The 17,126-nt window shown below is 39.2% G+C and overlaps 1 protein-coding gene across 5 annotated transcripts in view; it reads left to right on the top strand.

The window, feature by feature from the left end:
• The window catches only part of MYO1B (myosin IB), a 183,437-nt gene that overhangs the window by 41,378 nt on the left and 124,933 nt on the right, over positions 1 to 17,126 (top strand). For all 5 annotated transcript variants that reach the window (XM_033230805.1, XM_033230810.1, XM_033230808.1 and 2 more), the window contains exon 3: positions 11,511 to 11,626. In XM_033230805.1, the coding sequence (XP_033086696.1) occupies positions 11,511 to 11,626 (116 nt within the window). The remainder of the gene's footprint in view (positions 1 to 11,510; positions 11,627 to 17,126) is intronic.

The raw sequence follows: 17,126 nt of genomic DNA, 5'->3' as shown, positions 1-17,126 counted from the left end.
TGCATGGTAGGTGCCCCGACTGTCTGAAAAACTTGGAAATCAGAATCACTTTTTTTCAGGGTTTCAGACATTGATGTATTCTTTTTTTTTTGAGACAGAGTCTTGCTCTGTCCCCCAGGCTGGAGTACAGTGGCACCGTCTTGGCTCATTACAACCTCCGCCTCCTGGGTTCAAACGATTCTTCTGCCTCAGCCTCCTGAGTAGCTGGGATTACAGGCACATGCCACCACACCCAGTTAATTTTTTTGTACTTTTAGTACAAACAGTGTTTCACCATTTTGGCCAGCCTGGTCTTGAACTCCTGGCCTCAAGTGATCCGCCAGCCTCGGCCTCCCAAAGTGCTGGGACTGTAGGCATGAGCCACCGAGCCTAGCCAAGACCCTGATATTTTCATTAGTTAGATTCTTTCTCTTCTCCCCTCCCTGCCGACTTGTTTCCCTCTTTCTGTATTCCTTTCATAGCAGTTCCTGTTTCATAGCAGATTTCATTTTTGTTACATTACTACTTTCAATTAACCATAGAAATATTATTTTATAGATGTATTGCAAGTATTATCCCTTTAACACAGGACCACAGGACCATGCTGTATCTTAGTTAAGAGAGTTTTATTAAGTCTGGAGAATGGTATATATTTGGAAAATACTTGTCTCATGACACAGTTTGTCTCAACGAAGATATGGCAGTATTGTATTATCCTGCTCTAAAATAAAGACTGCCTGAGGTGATATTTTTAGCCAGTATTTCAGCGTGGCATTGAACTCATATATAGTTCTTTAATTCATAGTCTGAAATGACTGGCTGCAGCCCAGGAACAAGAGTATAATATGATGGTAGTGTAGGCACGTCTTGGACGAGGCAGCAGAGACTGTGCCTGACAAACTTGCGGCCACCGTCGGCAGCCACGGTTTGTGGGACGTCCTGGCCTCTGAATGAGTTCCTGACCCAAGGCCAGTGATTTAAGGCACAACTTAGATAAAAAGATGAGCAAGGCTAGATTCTTTCCTCAAACTTTGAATTGAGAAATACTGAAAAAAAAAAAAAAATCAATGGGATCCAGATGCTGGGGGTGACGAAGTCGAGAAGAGGACATGATAGGCCACAGGCAAAACAGAACCTATGAATAAGAGGCTTTGAAGTGAACAGCTGATGGAGTAGAAAGTGAGGGAACCAACTTGCAGCAGGCATGAAAGAAACAAGGGGGGAAGCAGAGATATGGGCAGGGGCGATCACTGATACCAGAACTGGAGAGGAAATCTTCACAAACTTGGGTTGTGTTGGTTCATAGAGCTGTCCTGGACCCATAATCACCGTCAGGTCCCAGATTTGTTATAGCTTGGAATAGTTGTCAGGGGTTCCTAGGTGAGTTTATTAATACAGGAAATAGACCTAGATGCCAAGCAGCTGAAAGAGCCTGACCAAGTCACTGTTCCCTGTCCTGTTGTCATAGTCTTTGATGCAGAGCTTTGGGATGAAACTCTGCTTCTGCCACTGATTTAGAAACCTTGGGCAAGTTATTTAAAACCTTCTAATGTTTCCAGTTCTTTCCCCCTGTAAAATTAGGCTATTAGCATCAATTTTTATATATCTATTGCATATGCATCACAAATATGTTTCTGAGGCTGGAGACATGAGATGCATACACTGAATTACATTTTTTTAGAAATATAAGGCCCAAATAGACACCTAAGTCTGTTATTCACCTTATACTTGTAATTTTTACTTAGGCATTTTGCACAGTTTTGAACTATGTCTAAAAAACAACCAAAGCGTTTCATAGACCATACTGTGTCTTTAAAAAAAAAAAAAAAAAAAAAAAAAAAAACCAAAGCCATCTGCAAGTAAATTTTGGAAATCTTACAGATGTCTAATTAAAAACACCATGGCGTATGACATCTTAATGTCTTGTGATCAAATTCCCAGGGTCTGAGACCCAAGGAGGAAGTAGATTCCTCATATTGGAGTGACTAGCATGTTGTCACTTTTGAGGATTCCCACTGGTTTGTCTTGTATAGTCATTTTCTTAGTATCTTAGACTTTTAATATTAGTTCTATTAAGACATGCCTTATGTGCTTATCTGAAAACTCATCAATTTCCTGTATACAAAGACCATTTTGGGTTGGGCGCTGTGGCTAACGCCTGTAATCCCAGCACTTTGTGAGTCTGAAGCGGGCCAATTGCTTTAGTCGAGGAGTTCGAGACCAACCTGGCTGGGCAACGTGATGAAACCCCGTCTCTACCAAAAATACAAAACTTAGCCAGGAATGGTGGCGTGTAACTGTGTTCCCAGGTATTCAGGAGGCTGAGGTGGGAGGATGGCTTGAGCCTGGGAATCGGGACTGCAGTGAGCCAGGATTGCATCACTGCACTCCAACCTGGGTGGCAGAGCTAGATCCTGTCTCAAAACACAAAACAAAACAAAACAGACCATTTTATAAAAGTTTTCAAGATGCTGGTATGGTAGGACTCATTAATGAAATTAGCCATGATATTAACATATTTTATATAGACTTTCAAGTCCTGATTTGGCTCTTTACAGTAGCCAATAGATTCCAGTAGAGCCCAGCTAAATTTATATAATTATAATAGGTAATATTTATGGAATGCTTGCTGTGTGTCAGGTGCTGTGTTTGGTGTTTTGACACACAACCTCATTTAATCCTCAGAATTAGATGAGGGAGGAGCTAGAATGCTTCTTCTTGTAAAGATGAGGAAACTCAAGCCAGGTGCGGTGGCTCACGCCTGCAATCCCAGCAATCTGAGAGGCCGAGGCAGGTGGATCACCTGAGGTCAGGAGTTCAAGACTAGCCTGGCCAACATGGTGAAACCCCCTCTCTACTGAAAATACAAAAAAATTAGCTGGGCATGGTGGTGGGCACCTGTAATCCCAGCTACTCGGGTGGCTTAGGCAGGAGAATTGCTTGAACCAGGGAGGCAGAGGTTACAGTGAGCCGAGATCGCACCATTGCACTCAAGCCTTGGCAATAAGAGTGAAACTCTGTCTCAAAAAAAAAAAAAAAAAAGAGAGATGAGGAAACTGGGGACGTGGAAAAGTTAAATAATGTGCCCATGTTCACACAAAACTGAAGAATTTTACCAGCTAATTTGGAGCCAAGGCTTACACAATGTTTCAAATACATTGAAGAATTATTATTATTATACGACCAAGGTGGAATCTGAGTAAAGAGCTTAAACACCATACTTAGGTCAGAATGATCTGGGTTCAAAATCCCATCAGTTTCATCATCTAAGCCCCTCACCCCCACTGACTTTTCGCTTCAAAACTGCTTTTGGACTCAAGCTCAGAATCCTTATGTGAAGTTCAAAGCCCTCTAGTCTTTTTTTTTTCCTGGCTTGTCTTTAGTAAGAATTTTTTATTTCAGTCGTAATTACTCAGGGGATGTTTTTGTTTTAGGGAAGCTGTTCCATTCACTGTCTTTGGTATGTGTTTGGGTAGGCCTTTGTGCCTCTCCCGTGTTTTAATCTGTGTTGTAGCACGTGTCAGACTTCCCTTCCTTTTTAAGGCTGAACAGTGTTCCATTGTATGTATCTACATTTTCTTTATCTATTCATCTGTTGCTGGACACTTGGGTTACTTCCCCCTCTTGGGTATGGTGAATAATGCTGCTACAGACATGGGTGTGCAGATATCTGTTTGAGTCCCTGGCAAATTATACTTAAAAATATATATATTTTGAAGACGATAGCTTAGCTTAAAAAAGAAGAAGAAGAAAGAAAGGTGGTGGGTGGGTGGCATTCAGCTATCACCTGAAACCTAACATCTTATGTCACTCTTTGGGGGAACTTTACTTTGCCCAAATCATTCCCATCCTTTTAGACCGCTCAAGCTCTCTGTCTTCTCTGGAGCTTTCTTAGACCTCTGCAGTTCATAGTGACCTTTCTTTATCTAACCCGGGAGCGCTCATTGGACAGTAAGATAATCAGACTAATGGCTCATTTAGCCGGGAATCACATCCTGTTTCATCTGTTTTAATGTCTAGAATAGTTAACTCTTAAATTTTATGTTTTTCTATCTAAAAGACTCACTTCCTAAGCTATATTATAAACTCCCCAGGCACACAGACAGTAGGAACTTCAATATCTTTCCTGCCATGCCCAACATGATGTTTTGCATAAAGTTAGCCCTTAATAAACTTGTTGCTTGCGTGTAAAATGGTTTGTAGCCTAAACTTACTCTATCAGTCAGTGCGATTGTGCAGCCTTGTGATGGGTTATTCTTACCTGAATCCTGGCCCATCCTGGATTTGAACTATAGGTTGGTGCAAAAGCAATTGTGATTTTTGCATTGAAAGTAATGGCAAAAACTGCAATTACTTTTGCGCCAGCCCAATGCTTTAGAGGCAAAAGTAACATGACTTGGAGACTCTTGGAGATGCAGAAGATTCCTATACCTTCTTTAATATTTCTTTGATGTTATTTTAGACTAGTTCATATTAAGATATTTAAATAAATATTGCCTTTACATCGCCACGTTCCTGATTTAAAGCTAAAGAATGATTATGATTGAATCTTTTCTGGTGAGATCAAACATTTTCCCTGTAACTAGAAGATCTTTTCCATTCCTGTTTTGTTTATTTCTGGTGGTAGAAGGATTTCTTAGGTGGTAAAATGGGAGGCTTTTGCCTAACAGAGGAGTGCTTTATTACACTAAGGTTGATGATGCTTTGTATGGCATTGTGCAATGCAAGTTTCCTCCGTTCTTCTTGTGTGCTTTTTACCAAAGCTTCCCAGGCCTAACAGACGTCTCCTTGTCTTGATTTCACTTCTGCTAGCTAATGTGGTGGTATCACTTAACTTCTTTGTGCTCCTTTGTTATGGACATTAAGATAGAGAATTTGTATCTATCTCTTGGGGATTTGGGAGTAGTTTAGCAGAAAGGTGTGTAAGTGTATATTCTGTGCCAGCTATTCAATAGGTTGAGGATGAGTTTTTAAGGAACTCCAGAGACATGTAAACAAATAACTGAAATTCATCTTGAAGAAAATAAGGAAGCAGGTAGGTAGACAGATTGGATGCCTAGTTAGAGCCCAGCAAACGGAAAGTTTAAAAATAGATTTTGGGAGAATTCGATATTTCAAAAAAAGCATCAAAGTACACGATGGCAAAAATAGGTCATTATGGGATTTTCTTACATGTATTATTTATGGTTAATTATAAATTTTAATATATGAGAAACTGAAATGTAAACTTTCAGGATTTAGGACTTCTAAAGATCTCTATCTTACTCTGGAAAGAATTATGATAGAAGAGATATGAAAACTATTCTGACTTTTTAAAAAAGTTTTATATACAGACTTGGAAATATTCTGACTGTTCTGTGTATGTGTGCTAATGTTTCATGTATCTGACTTTGCGAAGAAATGTTACACATTATTGAGACCCACAGAATTTTAAAGCTGTGCTAAAATATTTAACTTTTGGGTTAGATATCGTTCTAAAGTGTATTGCATGTATCCTTGTCATCAAAAACAGAGTACACTCATTTTGGCTATTGATTATTACCCTGCATTCCCAATTAGTGCCATAATAAAGAAGTCAGGGCCAGCTAAGCCATGGGGCTGTTGGGTCTTACTACAAATATTTTTATACTTTTGAATTATCTTCATCACTTCACTTATTTTCTTCTTTCTTTGTCCCTCCCTACTCTACCTTTTCTATTAGTGGCCGTTGTTTCTCCGCTTGCAGAGGGAGTCTTAACCTGGTATATCACATGTATGCAGACTTTGATGTGCATGTGTGTTTTTCCAAAGAGAAGAGTCATTGCTTCTGTTGGTATCTCAAAGGGGATCAACAACTAAAGAAAGGTTAAGGAGTGCTGTGTAGCACAGGTTTTTAAACTGTAAGTTTCATATCATTAATTGCTTCATGAAAATCATTTAGTGGGTTAGGGCCAACAGTTTTTTAAAAATTTTGTAAGAAATATTAGAATCCAACAAAAAATATCAATGTATCACATACGGTAAAGGATACTTTTAGTTTTGTGAGGTTTTTATCTTGTATATGTGTGTGCACATAAATAGACATACATACACATACCTGGTTGTGACAGAAATTTTATTTCTTATAATGAGTTGTAATCAAACATTTCAAATATACACAGCTATAGTACGGCCCTTTTTGCCTCTTCCAATTTTCTGATGTTGCTGCAGTTTTTCTGTAATCTGTTGAGACTATGCCAAGTTTATTAGAAATGTGGCTAAAATGAGAGTGAGGCTAGAAGGAATTTTCTTTTGCTTCAGAATTAATTCCATAGGAGTATTTAAAGGGGAAGGTGAGGTAGAAGATGAGCCAGCAGCAGCACTAGCAGGTTACTGCAATTGAAAGTAAAACCTGGTCCTGTGAGTCTGGAAGGGAAGGGCTACAGACATTGGTTTTCAACCCTGGTTCCACATTAGTTTATGTTGGGTCTCTTTTAAAAAAGTACTGACCCCTGGCCCTTCCCTGCATCATTGAAGTAGAATCTCTGAGGATTGGAGTTCTGAAAGAACTTTCTTATAGAATAACACACGTGGCCTTTAGGTTATATTTTGACTACTCAAGGGCTTTTCTTTTGGCTTCTGAACTGTGGTCTGGAGAGTGGAAGTGGCTAGATCGAATGTCCTCCAGAAAAGACCTCTGTTTTCATGGTGATTATGCTAGGAACACTCAAGTATTACTTGATTATTTACAAGACATCTGTTTTGGAATGCTAGAGATACTTGAAATAGGAAGGTCGAGATGGTTTTGACTTAAGAATGTTTGTGCATTCTTGATTCAGTGTCTGCCCTTGAGAAATGAAGTATAACCTTGCTATCTGTATGTGCCAATTATAGAAAGGTAGAGCTTTTTTCTTCTCCCTTTCCCCTTTTTCTTCTCTTTCATTCTTGTTTGCTTCTCTTCTCTCCCACGTCTCTTTCCTTTCTTTTCCCTTCCTGGGTGTCAGAGGCTGGCCCCCTGAGCAGTGGCATGGAGGGAGCTTTCCACTGTCATGTTGGTGGTGGCGTATGAGAGCTTAGGGGAGCTGAGGTTCAGAAACGTGGAAGGGTGATCCCAGAAATGGCTGGGCTGATTACTTCATAATGAGTTGGTTTACCATCCTCTTTACAGCGTGATGCAATAAGAAAATACCAACTGTAAATAGTATGCAGTTGTTTGTTTAAAAAAATGCATCTGATTCACAAGTCCAAATGTTAATTGATGTAAAAATGAACTGTCTGATCACTATTGTTCTGATCCGTGAAAAGGAGATTTAATCTGGTGCTGTAGTCACCCGAATGTAGAATTGGTAGCTACCTAAAACTAGAGTAGAATTTTAAACCCCACCCAGCAATCAGCTGCTATCAGGAATGTCTCTCTGCGTCTGAGAGGAAGGAGAGTTGTGACTGTGAACATTTGAGTTATTCTACTGGCCCGTGTAGGAATATTTAAACCGTTGGCTAATGCACATAGAACTTTAAGGAAGAAATCCATAAACAGAAAGGTCAGATATAGGACAAACCTGTTAGGAGTTCAAGGTTAGAGGATAAAGAGGATATCAGTACTGTATAAAGTGGAATGGAGAGAGAAAGCGTAGTTTCTTTTAGTGTTTACTTGTTTAGGTGGATAAAATTTGTCCTGCTTGGCACCATTTTTAGTTTGTTGAGTCATGTAGGTATTGATGAAAAGAGTCAAACTCTAAAATATTTAAAGAGATTTATTCTATTGCCAAATTTGAGTGAGCATGGCCCATAACACAGCCCTCCGTGGGAGATCCTGAGAACATACGCCCAAGATGATTGGGACATTTTAGGCAGACATGAGACTTCAGCCTAGGAAGGTAGAACAGCTCGAAGCAGGGAGGCTTCCAGGTTATAGGTAGATTTAAATTTTTTCTAATTGGCAGTTGGTTAAAAGAGTTATCAATAGAAAGGAATGTGTGGGTTGCTACAAGAGATTGTGAAGGCCAAAGTTTTATCACACCCGACTTCAGAGACAATGGATTGTAAACGTTTCTTATCAAACTTAAGGTCTGTGTGGATGTTAATGCTGGAGAGGTATAATGAGGCATGTTCGACCCCCACTTCCCATCATGGCCTGAACCAATCTTTCAGGTTAAATTTTAGAATACCCTAGCTTAGGAGGAAGTCCATTCTGATGGTTGGGGGGCCTTAGAATTTTATTTTTGGTTTACATAGGTGTATCAATTACTGTTGCCATCTAGCAAACTACCTCTCAGAAATTTAAGGCTTACACCAACAGCCATTTATTTGCTCATGATTCTCTGGGATAGCAAGTTAGCCTGAATTTATCTTTGTATATTTTCTTCTCATCTCACCTGGAATCACTCATGTGGCTTTAGGCATCTGGTGTCCTTACTGGGGCTGGATGGTTTAAGATGGCCTCACTCATGTCTAATAGTTAGCAGTCTGTAGGTCAGGATACCTTAGCTCTCCACAGGACCTCTCTGACAGGCTAGCTGAAGCTCATTCACATCATGGCTTCCAGCCACAGTCATAAAAAAGGAGACACATCCTAATACACAAACGTTTCTCAGGCCTCTACTTGTGTCTCATTTGCTAAGGTCCCTTTGGTTAAATCAAGTCACAGGGACAAATTCAAATTCAAGGAGTGGGACAAATTCAAATTGAAGGAGTGGAGAAATAAACTATCTTTAAAGTAACAAAGTCACATTTCAAATGGGAAGTGCATGCAGGGATGGAAAGCATTGTTCTGGCTGTTTGTTTACAGTCTACCAGAGTCCAACGACATTTAGGGATTTGTTCAATGGTAATGTTACCGGAAAGGAGTCCCAGTCCAGACCACAAGAGAGGGTTCTTGGATCTCATGCAAGAAAGAATTTGGGGTGAGTTCATACAGTAAAGTGAAAACAAGTTTATTTAAAAAGTAAAGGAATAAAGAATGGCTGCTCCATATGCAGACTCATTTTTATGGTTATTTCTTGATTATATGCTCAACAAGGGGTGGATTATTCATGCCTCCCATATTCAGATCATATAGGATACCTTCCTGACGTTGCCATGGCATTTGCAAACTGCCATGGCACTGGTGGGAGTGTAGCACTGAGAACGACCAGAGGTCGTTCTCATCACCATCTTGGTTTTGGTGGGTTTGAGCTGATTTCTTTACTGCAACGTGTTTTATCAGCATCGTCTTTATGACCTGTATCTCATGCTGACCTCCTCCCTCATCCTGTGACTTAGAATGCGTCGTCATCTGGGAATGCAGCTCAGTAGGTCCCAGCCTTATTTTACCCAGCCCCTATTCAAGATGGGGTTGCTGTGGTTCAAATACCTCTGACAGTAACACATGGCATACAGGCTGATTAAAATACTAAGCACTGAGTATAGTATATTTGGTGTTATATTTCAATGCAGGAGTAATTATATGTGTTTCAGTGGCTTGTACCCTCCAATTAGTGATGAACATACCCCATGTGATCGGTCATTTGGTTAACAAATATTTATTTTACATTGTGGTGGACCAGACCCTGTTCTAGGTGATGGAGATGCAGCTGGGGGAAAACAAACATACGTAATTCAGTATGTATAACAGTCACATGGAACAAAGAGAAACTTACAACTTATTGCTATGGTTTTTGATTTTGAATTTGAGGCACGAGTTTGTTCTCTATGCAAGAATGCCACAGAGGAAGATTTTCATCAAGAATTTAGCCACTGTGAAGTTTGGTTTTAAAGAGCAACTCAGTAAGTGGTTTCTCTGCTAATAGCAAATCAATGTATTTTAGAAACTGTTATATTCAAGAAATTACCTAAAAAGGGAGAAGGATTCAAATAGTACTTTTCTACTTAAAGAAGGCTGATTTTTTAACCAGCAGATGTTAAAGAAATAACCAGTGGCTATATTTTCATATTTACCAAGGCTACTAATTCTAATGTATTAGCTAGAAGCTATTCAGACAAGTATTCAGTGTCAGGCACCTCCCTTCTAATGTTTGCTTGTGACATTGTCCTTGGGAGACATCTCCCATCTCCCAAGTGGTTTGCAGTGTGAGGACAACCAGAAAACCTTGAGAAAGTCTTGTCATTGTTTGTCAGGCCAGATTAATTGGGTCCTGGTGATAGAATGTTAGAAATAAATGTGAAAAATTACATGGGAACTGAGAGTCTCCTTTTACAACAGCAATTTTGTCCACCCTTGACAAGATTATATTCTTACAGGATGAAAATGTGTTTATATATATATAACCTGTTCAGCTTTCCTAGATAGGAGAAAGTCCTTCATAATTAATATCATTATGACCCCTGTTAAAAAAAAAAAAAAGTCAGCATTTCTGACTTTTTTCTACATTCATTCATTTTCTATTCTGTTTAATTTTCTAGAAAAATCTGACAGTCTTTTTGAATCCCAGTGGTGGTAATGCTGGAAAAACTTGTTGCTCTAAAAATGCAACCTTTTGTGGGATGACATTGGAAAGGTGGGAAGTTGGAGGTCTTTTTTCCCCTTGTTTCTTTCTTTCCTTTATGAACCTTTTTCTTTTTAAAAGTTTTATCGCTCATCACTTTATCACTTAGTTTATCACTTTACCACTTTTGTTGGCATCTTTTTCTCCCCCTTCTGTCTTTATGATGTTGAAACTGAAGGGAAAAATGGAGCTGCCAAGATAATTTACAGTTAAGTGACTTTTGCTTGTGGCATTGTCCTTGGCATTGCACAAAAGGAACTAAACCAGCACCACTGATGCTGCCAGGAATTTAGGGTCGAAGTAGAAAGGAAGAGAAATTGTGTTTTGGTTTAAAGTTCAGTGAGAGAAAGTTAGTGCATGCTAAAATACAGCATTGATCCCTCAGAAAGTACATTTAAATTTTACATTAAATGTAAATTTGGCATTAAATTTAAATGTTGACGTTAAGTGTACTTTCTGGAAAGTACATTTAAATTTGACACTAAAATTCTAATATTATATTATATTGGATATAATGAGATTATGTGGTTTGAATGTCCAAGAGATACTTGTAGCTCTGATACTGAATTGAATGTGATCTGAGCCCATTGTAGAAAGATTGACAGACTTGCAGAGGGCCAATACCAAAGGGAAGGCCCTATGAGGTGTGGGTAGGGAGGAAGGGAACCCTGGGTTACTGTTGACTGAAAAGGTGGAAAAAGATGAGAGAAGAAGGGAACTATCGCTCTATCTAGAATCAGGGAGAGCATGGCTCTTGCTTACAGTTAGCAGTAGTTGGTAGCAGAATTTGTGGAAAATATGACAGGGCTTTGGAGAACTCTTACCTAGAACCATAGATTAGTTCAGAGATATATTTTGAAAGGATTTTAAATATATAAATGTATGCTTTCCATTTATCAGCAAAATGAGTAGACATTGTTGACCATCTGTCTTCAGAGATGCAAAGCATTTTTAAAATGTATACAATGAATGGTGAAGCAGAACTAGTGTTGATTTTAAAAGGTCAAAACCATACGACACTAAAGCTTAAGGCGTTAAAATACATTTTGTGTACTAACTAATGAGCATGTTTTGTTCTTTCTTTTGCAGACATACATTGGAAGTGTGGTTATATCTGTTAACCCATACCGGTCTTTGCCCATTTATTCACCAGAGAAAGTGGAAGAATACAGGAACAGAAATTTTTATGAACTGAGCCCTCACATGTAAGTACTGTACTAAAGCATTAAGTGTCTCTTTTACTCCAGAGATGTGTTGTTGACAGATGTGTGCAGCTGTCTCTTTTGAGTTTCAGAAAATGTTTTTGTCAGTTTTTTTTTAAAGTTCTATAAAAGTATGAAGACTTTAATTGTTATTCTTTGTTTTAAATTTAAAAAAGGCAGAATACTTCATTTGACGTTAGACACTTCTGAAATACTTGGATTCGGGATGTAAAATATTTTCTGTTCAAAATTCTGTGCAAGTAGCAGCTGCTGCTAATTATTTTTGCAAATAAAACAGGAATGTGCATTGTTTATTATAATAAAGAGCCTAAGCAGCGTTTTCATAGTCTTGTTGGGCCAAGAAAAATCCCAAGTGTTAGGTTGTGTGATGGTGTTTGGGTAAAAGGACCAAACAATACCTTCAGTTTGTAATTTTTGCGGACATTGTTCACCAGATGCGTGGGATAGGCCAGTGATTTCACTTACTCTGGAAAGTCACTTGTTTGATTTTTCTGAAGAAGGTCACTTGTTAGTGTAAATAATTCCTTCACAGTACCTGTAGATTCTGTTTGTTTGCTCCTTCAGAGTTCTTCGTTGGCGTGCTTAAGAGATGCCGAAATGATTTAGCCACTTCTTACCACTAGAATTTTGTTTTCTAGTCTGAATGACTGAAACATAACACTGGAAAAGTTTTCCTAGATTTGGTAGATCAGGGGTAGAACCGGGTTATTCAACCCTAGAACGAACTTTTATTCCTCCAAATAAAAATATCTGAAAAAGAAAGCTGGAGGGAGAATGCCCAGAAGTTATCACAAACAATACCTTAAAGTTTTTATTTCTCAAGTTATGTTACATTTACTGATTCAAGACTGATATGTTCACTATTTACATTCTCATGCCCACTACTGAGTTTAAAGAAAAGGAAAGAGAAATATGCTGAGTTGGGCCAAGTCAGTGTAATGAGTTGAGAACCTCAGACTTCTCCGCTTGTTGCTTAGGCAGAAACATTTCCTGCCTCCTCTCTTGTGGGCATGCAAGCATTTTACCAGAATTCATGTACTTATGATTGTCAGTTGCTACAAGTGGCCCATGGTGTCTTGCAGATGGGAGTTGGTTGATACAGCATAACACCTTTTATGCAATAAGCTGTTGAATGCAGATTTAGAGTATTTGTGAACTGCTGCTGAACGTGGGCTGGGACTAATGTATGCAGAAGTGCCTTGGAGGGTGTCAAACATTCTACAAAGCTATGTTGTTTATTATTACCACCATTGCTATTACTTTTTCACAGTAGCGTCGTCCTCTTTCTCTCAAAACAGTTGATACGCTGAAAACAACCCCAAATTGTCATGAAATGCACATCAATACATGTGCATGTAGATATTGATGAGGAAATGTTCAGAAAATGTCTTGGCCGTGGAAAAGATTAATTGGTCATTGGCATATTGGTAGCGGGGCATTTGAAAATGGTTAAGCTGCCAACTTGGGTCGCTTCTAGAGTTGAGACATTTTCAGTCTTTTTACCGAAAGCAGTAATACTCAAAATGGGGCAGTTTTATCCCCCAGGGGACAGTTGACAATGTCTGGAGACATTTTCAGTTGTGAAACTAGGGGTGGGAGGGTGCTTGCTGCTAGTGGGTCAGGGATGCTGCTAAGCATCTTTCAAAGCATATGCAGCCCTTCACAGTAAAGCATTATCTGTTAACCGTGTCCACAGTGCCAAGGTTGAGAAACCCTGAATTGAAGTGAAAGAACTTGCAGAAAGTCTTCATTATGTCCTAGCAGAAAGGATTTTCTCTGTATGATTAAAGATTGGCTTTATTAATTTTGATAGAACATAAAATCTGGTAATTAAGGAACATATATATACCAGTATCCAGTTGCTTATTTTAGTTTCTCTTGATAATGCAGCATGCAGTGATATATTTGGACTGTTTGGAACTAAAGATTATTTATTATTTAAATGCATGAAAATGGTTATTAGTGAATAAATCTGCTGGTATATTTTACCAGTCAAGCAAATTCTGATCATTTAGTTTTCTTCTCGAAGTAGATATTGCAAGTGATCTTATTTCATTTTGCCTTAAGACAAATAATATCTGAAATTTGTTTTATAAAGTTATCCTGATAGTTAAACTCCTGTGATGAAATACTTTATTTGATACCTGAATATTTTAAATTCTAGTCCTTGAAGCCCCACTTCTCAAAGTATGGTGCTTGGACCAATTGTATCAAAATCCCCACAGGGGCTTTTGAAAAAATTTGGATTCCTAGGTCTTACTTCTCATAGGCCAGGAATCTACATTTTTCATAAGCCTTCTGGGTGATTCTTAGGCGTATGTAAGTCTGAGAACGTGTTGCTTTAGATCTATATTTGAGATGTTTTTCTTTCCTTAGCTACTTACTGCAATTTATGATCTTTAACAATAATACTACTAATAAAAATATTTATGGCTAATATTTATTAAGTGCTTACTATGTGCAGGTACTGCTCTAAATACTTTATATGTTTTATAACTCATTTCTTTCTCAAAATAATCTTGTGAGGTAGGCACTATTACAAAGGGGGAAATTGTCACAGAAAGATCAGGTAAATTCTCCAAAGCCACACAGCTGGTGGGAGTGGAGCTGGGGTATTAACATCGGTTGCCCCTCTTAGCTGGAAATGGGCTTGCCATTTTCGTGATGGGGCCTGTTCCTGTGCACTTCCACCCTGCTACCCTTGGTTCGCCCGTGTTCCTGCACCACAAACCCTCCAGGATAAGCTTGACTGTGCCTCAGTTTACCTCCAGCAATTGTCCACATGCTCTTTGCATTTTCAGCTTAAATCTCCACTCTGGGAATGTCTAGATATATAATGTTTGGGTAGATAGAGAATGTTTAGAAATCTGTTCTAGATCATAGAAGTTCATGGTCCAGAATATACATTTTTATCCCAGCACCTGGAAGATTCCTATAGGAGGCAGCATGGCACTGCTACTCTAATTCACACCCCTCAACCCCAAGGAAAAGAACCACCACTGGCACTAAAATAAAATACACTCTTAATGTGCTTAGGATAAAGAAAAAGACTTTTTACCATGGCCTGTAAAGCACTATGTGGTGAGCAAGGTACGGTTTTACTAAAGCATCTGAAGTTGCCAGATCCCTCTCATTCCCTCCCATCTTGCTTGTTCTCTCAGTCCTCGCCACATTCCCTCCTATGAGAGCATCCTTGCATAGAATTCTGTGCCTCTTCCTGGAATGCTTTTCCCTCCTTCTCCAAAGCAACTCGTGTTCTTCCTTCAAACCTCAAATTGCAGAAGGCCTCTTCAGGGAGGAACCTTCCTCACTTGCTCCCTGCTGAGGCTAGATCTGTTGCTTTTGCCACATTTACTATTTCATGTTTGTTTAAGGGTTTAATAAGAGTTCAGTAAAAACATATTGAACAGGACTTGGGTTCAAGTCCCAGGTCTTCCATTTACAAGCTATATAATCTTGAGCAAATTACTTGAAAAAACTTCAACTCAGAGAAATAAGTAATTAGCTTATTCAGTGGGAAAAGAATTAATTAACTTCTGGGATTTTTGTGAAGGCCAAATATGTAGTTGATATTTAGATAATATAATGATCTAATATGTATAAAGTGCTTAGCGTGGAATCTGCATAATTCTGTGGGAAAGCAGGGCTGCTTCAATTAACAATGAGAATTATAGCAATTGTTGTAATAATAGCGTATGTGGGACACATTTCTAACATTCTCATGTGCTCTGTCTCACCACTTTCTGCATGGTGGGACATTTTCCACTTCCTTTAATGTATTTTTCTGCATTTTTCTTTGCAAATGTTCATCTTTGACAGTATTTTAAAACAGAGTCAGTACTCACTTGGTTCCCTACTAAAACAGCCTGGCATTCTCAAACAGGATGTTTGTGATGTAAGAGGGTAAGATGGCCTTAGCTTTCGATGCATTCTAACTGTAAATATTTCATGAATTTAGTTCCAGTTTGAATAGAAAACAACTTAAGCAGCTGCTCAGACTACATACTTTGAAAACATTGCCAATTAACTTACCCAATGTTACATTTGAAATTTACTTGTTAATTTTTTTTTTCTTTTTTTTGAGTCACAGAGTCTCGCTTTGTTGCCCAGGCTGGAGTGCAATGGCGTGATGTTGGCTTACTGCAACCTCTGCCTCCCAGGTTCAAGCAGTTCTCCTGCCTCAGCCTCTTGAGTGGCTGGGACTACAGGCATGCGCCACCACGCCCGGCTAATTTATGTTTTTAGTAGAGACAGGGTTTCAGGGTTTTGCCATATTGACCAGGCTGGTCTCAAACTCCTGACCTTGTGATCTGACCGCCTCGGTCTCCTAATGTGCTGGGATTACAGGAGTGAGCCACTGTGCCCAGCCTCTTTTTTTTTTTTTTTTTTGAGACAGAGTCTTGTGGCTGGAGTGCAGTGGCACGATATCAGCTCACTGCGAGCTCCGCCTCCCAGGTTCACACCATTCTTCTGCCTCAGCCTGCCGAGTAGCTGGGACTACAGGCACCCGCCACCACACCCAGCTAGTTTTTTGTATTTTTTTAGTAGAGACGGGGTTTCACCGTGTTAGCCAGGATGGTCTCGATCTCCTGACCTCGTGATCTGCCTGCCTTGGCCTCCCAAAGTGCTGGGATTACAGGCATGAGCCACTGTGCCCAGCCTTTTTTTTTTTTTTTTTAAAGAGATGAGGTCTTGCTATGTTGTCCAGGCTGGTTTCAGCTTCTGGGCTCAAGAGATCCTCCTGCCTCCTGAGTAGGTGTGACCATAGGCACATGCCACTGCACCTGGCTTACATTTGGAATTTAATTTGAGCTGTGTTCACTGTTAGTCTGCAAAAGCACCCAGATAATTTTGTAATTCATATTTTTGAAGGTGTCTACAATTTATCTTTCTTTAAATTTTAGATAATTAAAAAATTCCATTTTGTGTAAATATATGACTTTCAGATCATAGAAATGTATAGATTGGTTTCTTACCTATTTTCCTTTCAAAAATAGCTTTCTGTTATATTTGTGGGTCTGTTAGTCCCCCAAACATGTAACTTCTCAGCTGGATGACTCCTCTGCAGCTCCTTTCCTTCTCTGAACTCCTGTCCCCATTAGGTGGTAAGCCACATCTTTGAGCAGGATATTGTTGGGTGGCATCCCCAAGGAAATGTGGCCATGCTGCGTGGCAGAGTCTGTACCACCATTTGCTTTTCTAGTTAGGTAAGTGATGTCTTTCCAGTATGATTTTTAACTTCTTTGAAAATAATGAATGTAAAAAATGTATTCCAGGGAGGACTTAGTACATTTCAGAAAACTCAGTAACTGGATTCATTGAAAACTGCCTCAGATTCCCAAACGGCATTGATAAGGAAAGACTGAGAAGGGAGAGACGAGGGAAATAATCAAACCACAGGTTGAGCATCCCTAATCTGAAAATCTGAAATCTTAAATGATCCAAAATCAGAAACTTTTTGATCATGACATGACATCACAAG

Source organism: Trachypithecus francoisi, unplaced genomic scaffold (assembly GCF_009764315.1).
Source record: "Trachypithecus francoisi isolate TF-2019V2 unplaced genomic scaffold, Tfra_2.0 Lachesis_group13, whole genome shotgun sequence".
In the NCBI taxonomy this organism is placed as follows: domain Eukaryota; kingdom Metazoa; phylum Chordata; class Mammalia; order Primates; family Cercopithecidae; genus Trachypithecus; species Trachypithecus francoisi.
This window is presented reverse-complemented; position numbering and strand designations above follow the sequence as displayed.